A 10,381-nucleotide genomic window follows, 5' to 3' on the forward strand; every position below is an offset into this window, starting at 1 on the left:
ATCTCCTAGAATACTTAATATGTCAAACCCAGGAAAATCAGTAACTAAATGACAAAAGAAACACTTTCAAAGAAAAGTTGGTGATACAAAATATTATGTTAAAATATTATTTAAAAACTTCAGTACTTGGACTTCAGAACCAGAACGTATGCGCATATTGGGAATCTTAAGAAAAGACCCCCATGTTCTTCACAACCATGACTATGTTCCCAGGAATTCTGGGTTGCTACAATATCTTCTCTAAACCATTGTTTCAAAGTTTAAAGAAACAAGATGGTAATTCACATAAAAGGGTTTTGTTTATTTATTTATTTTTTGAGACAGAGTCTCACTCTATTACCTGGGCTAGAGTGCCGTGATGCCAGTGTAGCTCACAGCAACCTCAAACTCCTGGGCTCAGGCGATCCTACTGCCTCAGCCACCCGAGTAGCTGGGACTACAGGCATGCACCACCACGCCTGACTAATTTTTTTCTATTTTAGTTGCCGGCCAACTTCTTTCTATTTTTAGTAGAGAGGGGGGTCTCACTCTTGCTCAGGTTGGTCTCAAACTCCTCCCATCTCGGCCTCCCAGAGTGCTAGAATTACAGGTGTGAGCCACTACACCTGGCCAAAAGAGTTTTAAAATAAGATTCTTCTCACTCAAAACAAAACTAATATGGTCTCCATCAAGTTAAAAAGAAATTCTATCAATATGTTGACCAGACAAAGAAGCCAGATAGCCATTTACCTTCTGAGATGGCCTCAGAGAGAAGAGCACTGTCACCTATCAGGAAGGGGGAAGGGTGGGGGGAGTTCCTGCTCACCCCTCCTCTAGGTTAGACAAAATCCCTTTGGCTTTCCTGGGGTTTGGCCTCCCCACAGACAGAATTGAGTGGGGTGGGCTAGATGGCTTTTAAGAGACCTTTCAACTAAAAGAGTCAAAGTCAGCTTGAGATCCCGTCTTCGAGCAGACATTTAGGGTGGCAAATGAAATGGATTTCAAAATAGGTGGGTGAAGTAGTTCTCACCTTTTGCTACCATCAGTATGGTTCAAGAAAATCTTTGCTCAGTGTTGTTAAAGAATATGCAAATGAGGCATCTGACAATGAGATTTTTATAAAAATGTAAAAAGGCCATGCCAACTTTGGGTGGAAAAATAATGCACCATCACGTTACTACCAGCAGTCAGGACTTCCTGCCTCTGAATTTTAGGAGTCACCACCAGTCTGACTGGGGAAGACGCAGGGGAAGGCACACTCAAGCCATTCAATAGAGACCCAATCCATTTCCTGAATGGATCGATAGATGCCCAGGAGGGCAACTTTAATGAAACTGGTTCCTTTTAGAAGCAGTTAGAAAGGGGACAAGAGAGTTAAGCACAAGGCAGGATTTTTTTTCTTTACAAGAAAAGAAAAATGATCCAAAGAGAGTGATGGCATTTCATTCTCTGTCCCCTACAGAGAACTCAGATATCACTTCTTCCTGAATCTAACACAGTGGCTTCATTTTCAAAATATGTCACTTTATTTTCCTTACACGGCAACCATACATTAAGCAGGTGACAGTCACATGATTTCTTCAGTAAGCCCCAAGGTGTCCGTGAGTGTTCCTGGAGCTCACAGCCAGAGCAGTCCTGAGGTTTCAGATGCTAAAGCCTTCCCCATGGCCACAAGTGCCTTTGATGTTTGGGTTATTGAACATAAACTCACTGGATAATTTGTCTTCAACATAGTCCATTTCTGTTCCTAAAAGTGTTAGCTGTGCTTTCTTTTCAACAAACACTCTGACTCCGTCTTGAGCAACTTCTTCATCAGAATCTCCTTTTGTTTGTGTATATTCTAGAGTTTAAGAAAGGCCATTACAACCTCTGGTTCGGACAACAACTTGCCCACGTGCTCAGGCTTATCTTTAAGAAGCTATTAATATTTTATCTTGTTTACTGCGGAAAGTGTCAGGGTGAGGGTGGCGGGTGGGTCACAGCTTCCTCTTGCTCACAGCCTGGGCGGTGGCTGGACTAAGAAAGCCAACAACTCCACCCCCCTATGCCTTGGCCTGCAGTTCGGCAATCTCAGCCTCTCTCCATGGACACGGTGGTGGGTGCATTGACCTTTTATTTTTCTTAAAACAGGTTGAGTTCAGCCACTCCCTAAATAGAGGAGGAACTAACTCACCAGTCTGATGCAGTCACTACGTTTGGGGTCGTTTGCTCTTTGGAAGTTCTAGAAACATATTTGGCAGCTGTGAAGAGCATTCTAGATGGCAAATGAGAAAGGGCATAGTTCTGGATATAACAGTGTGGCGGCCACTGTGACTAGTAGGCCTGCTGACACAGCTTGGAGAGCGAGATCAGAGACGGGGCTGCTGCGTCAGCTTTTCCTGAATTATATCCGATACCTGCTAGGAGCAAGGACCACACCGAGGGCTCCTGAACCAAGCAGCCTTTTGGAGGCTTTGGTGCAGGGGTGTCCATGGTGGTTTCGCAGCAGTCAGTAAGTAGAGACGATGCCACTGTCATTCCATTGCAATCATGTGTGGGGCAAAAATGGACTGGCAAGGAAGACCTTGGCGGGGTAAAGACATGCTCTAAATAAAGAAAACTGATTTATGCCACTTGGCTTATTAAGTCAATTAAGCCAATTACCATCTCTCAAAAGACTCACTCAAATTCACAACCAGGTGGATCAAATAGGGAGGAGTGGCAGCGTTGCCAGCTGGCTGGGGTTGAGGAGAGTAGAGCTAAAGATGGAGATGAAAAGGTGAAATTTGTGCCCTCAAAAGATGGCATGCCTCAGTCAAGGAGTCCCAAAACAGTTCGCAATGGAGGGAAAGGGATTCAATCTTCATTCTTTTTGTCTCTGGAGAGGAAAGAGTGCACGTAATAAAGGAGTGGAATTCCTAGTTCTGTGATGAAGCAGAAACAAAAACCCCAAAGCCCATAGAAACACTAAGCTGTTCCCTGCTGAAGTTAGTTGCACTTTTGCCCTGGAGACACTTCTGAAGATTAAAGAAGAGAGAAACCTGTGCCATAATTAAGAGAAGGCCACCTCGAACTTGCAGTTATTCTAGCCGTGGCTTTAATTTGGCTAACAGACCCCGGTCTGGTTCACATACTGGCTCTATCGTTTACATATGTCCTTTACTGCTGTTCCAACAGCTGTGTGTTGGCCCCGCAGCCCAAATATATGCAGGAGACTGGCAGCGGGAAGACTGCTCTCTGCTAGAATCAGGAGACCTGTGGACAGGTTACTTTTGTGCTTAGGTGAGCCATTTTCTCTCTCTCTTGGCCTTAATTTCTGTATTCATGAAATGAAAATGATTTTTTGAATAGAATTAATAGTGAGCAACTTTTTTGGTGGAGGGGATAAAGGCCAACTCAGGAAAATACAATATTTATAGACTTTTTTCTTTTTATTAAAAAGAGCAGCCCAGATACAGCTTTTTAATCTTTCATCTTGAAATTAGATTTGGGGTTGCCCATCACCAGACTGTACAATCACTAGTTTTCCCTTCAGATGAATTAGAGTCTTGGTTCTCTGATGGAAGTGACTTTTGCCGAGTGCTTCTTTATACCATTTCCAGGCAATTCTTTCCTTAACTACATCACCAGAAGGCCACTTGGGCAGAGTGTTTTCCACTCTCGAGGGCTCTTGAAAAACTCTTGGACACAAATGATACTGTCCTATTTTATTTACACATACAGGCCTGAAAGTCTAGTTCAGCAATTACTACAGAGCAAAATCAATCACTATTAATAATTCAGTAGTTAAAGGAATGGTTTTCAGAAAACAAGTCAGCAAATTTTGACAGGTTACAAACAACCAGTCAATTGATTAGGACTGGAACTTCAGATATCCACACACGCCTTCAAATGAAATGCTCTTAAAACGCACGGTGGAACAATCAACAAAGCCATCATCCCTGAAAGTGGGAGGAGCTCACTGAAATTTCATCATGTTAAATTCTGACCACCTGATCAATCTTGCTTTAAAACTCTTCTAAAGGCCTGGCGCGGTGGCTCACGCCTGTAATCCTAGCTCTCTGGGAGGCCGAGGCGGGCGGATTGTTTGAGCTCAGGAGTTTGAAACCAGCCTGAGCAAGAGCAAGACCCCCGTCTCTACTAAAATTAGAAAGAAATTAATTGGACAACTAAAAATATATGGAAAAAATTAGCCGGGCATGGTGGCACATGCCTGTAGTCCCAACTACTCGGGAGCCTGAGGCAGGAGGATCGCTTGAGCCCAGGAGTTTGAGGTTGCTGTGAGCTAGGATGACACCACGGCACTCTAGCCAAGGCAACACAGTGAGACTCTGTCTCAAAAAAACAAAACAAAACAAAAAAAAACTCTTCCAAAGCATGGAAGTAGACAAAGCTGTGACATAAAGGGTATGATCTTAGGAAATCAAAAGAGATGGCAAAACCAAAAACACTGTAAAATGTTTCCTTACTAATCTTTTGGGAAAATGGTCTGACGGTTCCTTAGAAGGTTAAATATAGAGTTACCATGTGACTCAGAAATTCCACTCCTAGAACTATACCCAAGAGAAATGAAACCATACATCCACACAAAAACTTGTACACAAATGTTCATAGCAGTATTATTTATAATAGCCAAAAAGTGGCTCATTCCTGTAATCCCAGCACTTTGGGAGGTCGAGGCAGGAGGATTGCTTGAGGCCAGGAGTTCAGGACCAGCCTGGGCAATTTAGTGAGACCTGGCTCTACAAAAAGTAAAAAAAAAAATTATCTGGGTGTAGTGGCATGTGCCTATAGTCCTAGCTACTTGGGAAGCTGAGGCAGGAGTTGAAGGTTGCAGTGAGCTGTGATTGCACCACCGCACTCTAGCCTGGGTAACAGAGCAAGACCCTGTCTCCAAAAAAAATAAATAAATAAGTGGAAACAACCCAATTATTCATAACTGATGAACAAATAAATAAAATGTGGTATATCCACACAATAGAATATTGTTTGTTCATTAAAAGAAAGAAAATACCAGTACACATTATGACACTGATAAACCTTGAAATCATCCTGCTAAGTGCGGAAAGCCAGACACAAAAGGCTATATCTTATATGATTCCAGTCATATGAAATGCCCACAATAGGCAAATCTGTGAGACAGAAAGCAGAGTAGTGGTTGCCTGGGGCTGAGGGGGCTGTAGTGAAATGGAAGTGATTTCTAATAGGCATGGGGTTTCTTTACGGAACAACAAAAAATGTTCTAATTGATTCCTGGTAATAGTTGTACAACTCTGTGAATATACTAAAAACCGTTGAATAGTACACTTTAAATGAGTGAATTGTATGGTGTGTGAATTGTATCTCCATCAAGCTGTTATAATTTTTTTTAAAGCTGTTAAGCTGTTATAATTTTGTTAACAAACAGAAGCAAAAACCCCAAGCCTTTGGCTGTGTGTGGTGCTGCATTGGCAGCAGAAGTCAGACTTTCTTAATGGGTCTCTTTTCCTTGGGCAATAATATAATTGCATAGTGTGTGTGTGTGTGTGTGTGTGTGTGTGTGTGTGTATCATCCTCAAACCTATCACCTGAAAATGGATAGACTGCTAGCATACTCTATCAAATTATACTATACCATGACATGAACCTTGCTTTATTTCTTTTTTCTTTTTCTTTGTTTTTTGAGACAGAGTCTCACTCTGTTGCCTGGACTAGAGTGCCATGGCGTCAGCCTAGCTCACAGCAATCTCAAACTCCGGGGCTCAAGCAATCCTCCTGCCTCAGCCTCCCGAGTAGCTGGGACTACAGGCATGCGCCACCATGCCCGGCTAATTTTTTCTATATATTTTTAGTTGTCCAGCTAATTTCTTTCTATTTTTTAGTAGAGATGGGATCTCGCTCTTGCTCAGGCTGGTCTCAAACTCCTGAGTTCAAAGGATCCGCCTGCCTCGGCCTCCCAGAGTGCTAGCGTTACAGGCATGAGCCACTGCGCCCAGCCATGAACCTTGCTTTAAAACTGTCATTGGTCACTTACACTTACTACCAGCCTGAGGATCTACAAGCCATTTCTAAAACAGACATAAATCTGTAATTTGGGGAGCAGATCAGTGATCCAAATGTTCTGTCTAACAGATTGGCCATATTAGAAATTGATCATGAGCTGACACTCTGATCAGCTTTACCCATCACAAATTCTAAGCCTTTAGGAGTGTCCAATTCTGGACTTAGCCTATCTCCACGAAAGGTATCAACCCTGTATTTGTGGAGTTTCTGATCTAAACAATCTTCCACAGTGTCTCTTTCATTCTATCCTTGTATATGGATCTATACCAAAAGTTCTCTGTGGTAATTCTATCTTCTTACTCTATTTCAATCCTAGAAATATCAAGTTACTTACTATCTGACCCAGATAGTCTAAACATGACTTTTGAACTCTTTCTTGAAAGAAAACAACAAAGTTCTAAAGTTGCTCTAGACACTGCTGTTAAACTAGCATGGTGATGCCTGTTCTAATAGTTATTTTATGAAATTACTGTTGAAATATACTTAGAAACTAATGCTATCTTACTGGGAGGATTGTTCTAAGTTTTATAATGGCCTTCGGTGAAAAGAAATCACATCCTCCCTGGTCTGAATGAAGAGTTGTACCTGATACTTGAAGGGTGGTTTGATGCAGCTGCCAGTCTTGCCAGTGTCCCCAGGGTCTGGGGTGAGATGGGGTAGAGCAGGGGCTCTGGGGTCAAACTGCCTGATTTCTTAAACTGACCCCCTCATTCTAGACCAGATACCCGACTCCTCAATGCCTATTCATATATAATATGAAGATGAATGATAGTAACCATCTCACAGAGATGTTGGGAGAATTAATTGTATAAATAAGGTACATAGAACAGAGTCTGGTATATAGTAAGCACTCAATAAACTTAATCTGTTCTTCTGTGTCCTTATCAGCCTTGTAAACTGACAGGTGTTGGTGGTGGTAGGGGCTCTATTTACTTCCTGGGAGACTCCTCTGGCAAGGATCTTGGACTTGGTTCCTGAGAGCAAATTGATCTTCAAGGATGGGGCCGTGCCTAAGCAGTGGGGTTCAATTCAGACAGATCAAGTCCATTTCCTTTCTCCCTGGGTGGGGCCATTAGAGTCTGCGAGGGGCCTAGCCTTCCCTCTCCAAGAACCCAAATCCAGTAGGATGACTCAACCTTCCCTAAACATACACTTTCCAAAGTGCTGGAGTGAATGCGGAGATCTCACCCCCAGGAAGTCCAGGGTTATGGTGGGAAGTTGAGACCTTTAGGGGTGGGACCCTGCATTCAGGATGAAATAAATCACTTAGCAGAGAAGCCTGCAATAGCTTCCTTGGGCATTCCTTGGTGCTCTGACTTGCACTGTTTAGACTTTCTTTAACTATAACCCAAAATCTTGGGTTCCAGAATCCACCCAGTCTCATTCTGCCACTACAACTTGCATTCCACAATCGTTTAGTTTGGTAATGACCCTGCCTGTCTGCCCTCAACTTGCAATTTGATACCACAGAGCAATTTATGCAGACCTGTGCTCTGGTAATTCATGTTCAGTCTTGGCCAACTCTGGCTCTTTCTGATTCTGTGCTGTTACTGTGCCTATGTTGATATACTCGACTCTACCTGTGCCCCTAAAAGTCTCCCTATCCCTGACAGAAGCTCAGGTCAACTTGAGACAGAGCACTTTCCTTCTCCAAAGGGAGAATGTGGGGGCTGGGTGCAGTGGCTCACCCCTGTAATCCTAGCACTTTGGGAGGATTCCTTGAGGACAGAAGTTCAAGACCAGCCTGAGCAAGAGCAAGACCCGATCTCTACAAAAAATAGAAAAATTAGCTGGGCATGGTGGCCCATGCCTGTAGTCCCAGCTACTCAGGGGCTGAGGCAGGAAGGATTGTGTGAGCCCAGGAGTTTGAGGCTGCAGTGATCTATGATGAAACCACTGCACTCCAGCCTGGGCAATAGAGTGAAACGCTCTCAAAAAAAAAAAAAAAAAAAAAAATTCAAGCACAGAGAAACCAAATTATTTGTTTAGAGAAACAGAGAAAGAGCTAGAAATTTAGCTGGGCCAGAATTAGAACCGTCAGATCACAATGCATCTAAAATATAGTAATCAACAAGACTTCATTCTTAGAGAAACCAAATTATTTGTTTAGAGAAACAGAGAAAGAGCTAGAAATTTAGCTGGGCCAGAATTAGAACCGTCAGATCACAATGCATCTAAAATATAAAAAAAAAAAAAAATTCAGGCACAGAGAAACCAAATTATTTGTTTAGAGAAACAGAGAAAGAGCTAGAAATTTAGCTGGGCCAGAATTAGAACCGTCAGATCACACTGCATCTAAAATATAGTAATTAACAAGACTTCATTCTTAAATAAAATGTTTTAATAAAATACTGCACATATATATTTTTCTTTTCAAAGATGTTATGAGCAGGATGGGTGGTGTGAATGATAATATATGGTGTACTATATAATTAGTAGGAAACACAAGGACTTTCAAATAAATAGTCTTCAGCTTTTTTCTTTTTTAAGGGCATATTCTGCAAATCAGCCGAGATTGGAGAATAGGCAAGGAGGAATGGGCTTTTCCTCTAAGAATGTGCCTGGGTTGGCTTGGGATAGAGAAAGGAGTCATAGTTACCCCCCAGGAATCAAAAGTAACATTGGAGTGACCTTCCGGAGAGAGGAATCCTGGCCCTTGCCTTGCTGTTTTGTCCAAGATTTCGGAGTTTAACTGCAACATACAAAAAGCATCCCTACAGGGTTGCCCGTTAGCCATCTGAAGATCCAGCAGGGCGGATGTGGAGCCAGTGGAAAATTCTGGGGAAAGCAGAGCAAGCAGAGCTGGGCTTATAAGGAGGAAGATGTAATGTGATAGAGGAGAAGTCCACTATGCCTGAATAGTCCGATCTGGTACTACGTGTAGGTCACCGCAGCCATTCAGAAATCCGAGGAAACACAATGATGAATGTATTATATACATACATGTATAGTAGAAAAATACGAGAAGCAGAATTACCCCGTTAACCACTTGTTAATTATACTTTAGGTTGGTCCCCCATGATTGAGAGTGTCTTATCATATAATTGAAGCCATTTAGACATTGCTTGGCACATAGTCTGCGTGATGTGCGACATAGTAAAAACTCTGCCCTCATCCATCCTTCTATCAAATCCACTGCTTCTCTCTCCTTTTCTTGGTAACGATGAGCACAAGTAGTAAATTCTCAGCTGGGATCTCTGGCCTGGGCTTGTGAGCTGGCCCTACCTGGAAGTCTTGCTTTGGTTTATCTGGCAGAAGAACAAGTAAATCTTCAGGGAAAAATCCAGAATGACCCCACTTCTAACAGTCAAGGCTTTCTCAAATAGCTACATTGGCTTTTCAAAAACATCACCCAATGTGATTTGGGTTGTAGAAAGGGCAGGGGGTCCACTGAGCTGACGTTAGCACCTCTGGCCTCAAAATGAGCTGGCAGAAGACCCTAGTCCCCCTCAACCCTGGCACAGTCATGGACTTCAAATACTGAAGACTCCACATCCCTTACAAAGACTTCTTGTGCGGCTGGCCCAGGACCCGGGCGAGGCAGTAGGGGATGACACTGACAGATGCCAGCGGCACTGCGGCACTCTTGCAAAAGGACAGGATGTAGAAGATCAGCTCGATTTGGGATGGGGGTTTTAAGGAGTCAAAGAGGTGCAGGAGCACGAGAGAGGCCATGATGCAGCTGAGGCGGAATGGGAGCCACTTGCTGAGTTTGCCCTTGCAGCTCTCCCGGTACATGCTAGAGTTGAGCGCCAGCCCCAGGCCAAAGAGGGTCCCCAGGTTCTTGAGGAGGCTGGCAAAGGGCGTGGTGTCAATGTGGATCCATTCTGGCCGCTCACACCACCTCTTGGCCTTTTCCAGAGTCCACAGGAGGTCTACACCCAGCCCCTTTAGCAGCAGGTAAAAGCCAATGGCAAAGCTGAACAGGAAGAAGGTGATGAGAAAATATTTCTTGAGGCTGGCGTTGTAGATGCCCCGGATGTGGCGGAAAGTCTCAGCCACGGCAATGCCTGAGTGGAAGAAAAGAATGACTGTGAGAGACAGGGAAGATTCTGGACCTTCAGGAGAGGTGGATTTGCAGCAATGGGTAACATACCATCTGTCCTGCCATTGTGGAATTAAATCACTAGACACCAGATTGGAGGGTCACCTGGTTTATTCCAGCCTGTTCTCAGCACAGACACTTTCAGATGGAAATGTCATGTCACATACATCCTCCCTCTGTATGCAAGTTTCCTGTCAGGGGTCCTCCTGTCTCTACTTGAATATCCCCCCAGTGGTGGAGAGCTCACTCCCACTGGAACAGCCCATTTCGTCTTTGAATGGATTTGATTGCTAAATAGTTCTTCCTTGTGCTGAGCTGAAATCCATCCTCCTCCAA

The 10,381-nt window shown here is 43.5% G+C and overlaps 1 protein-coding gene and 1 pseudogene across 2 annotated transcripts in view; both read right to left on the reverse strand.

Moving 5' to 3' along the window:
- Positions 1-1,622: 1,622 nt before the first annotated feature.
- On the reverse strand, positions 1,623-2,451 carry LOC105820207 (annotated as a pseudogene).
- A 6,522-nt stretch (positions 2,452-8,973) lies between these two features.
- G6PC (glucose-6-phosphatase, catalytic subunit) overlaps positions 8,974-10,381 on the reverse strand; it is a 7,470-nt gene continuing 6,062 nt past the window's right edge. For both annotated transcript variants that reach the window (XM_012656725.1, XM_012656724.1), the window contains exon 5: positions 8,974-10,010. In XM_012656725.1, coding sequence (XP_012512179.1) covers positions 9,499-10,010 — 512 coding nt within the window. In that variant the 3' untranslated portion in view covers positions 8,974-9,498. The remainder of the gene's footprint in view (positions 10,011-10,381) is intronic.

The sequence above is a fragment of the Propithecus coquereli genome, unplaced genomic scaffold, assembly GCF_000956105.1.
Source record: "Propithecus coquereli isolate 6110/MARCELLA unplaced genomic scaffold, Pcoq_1.0 Scaffold515, whole genome shotgun sequence".
Classification (NCBI taxonomy): Eukaryota; Metazoa; Chordata; class Mammalia; order Primates; family Indriidae; genus Propithecus; species Propithecus coquereli.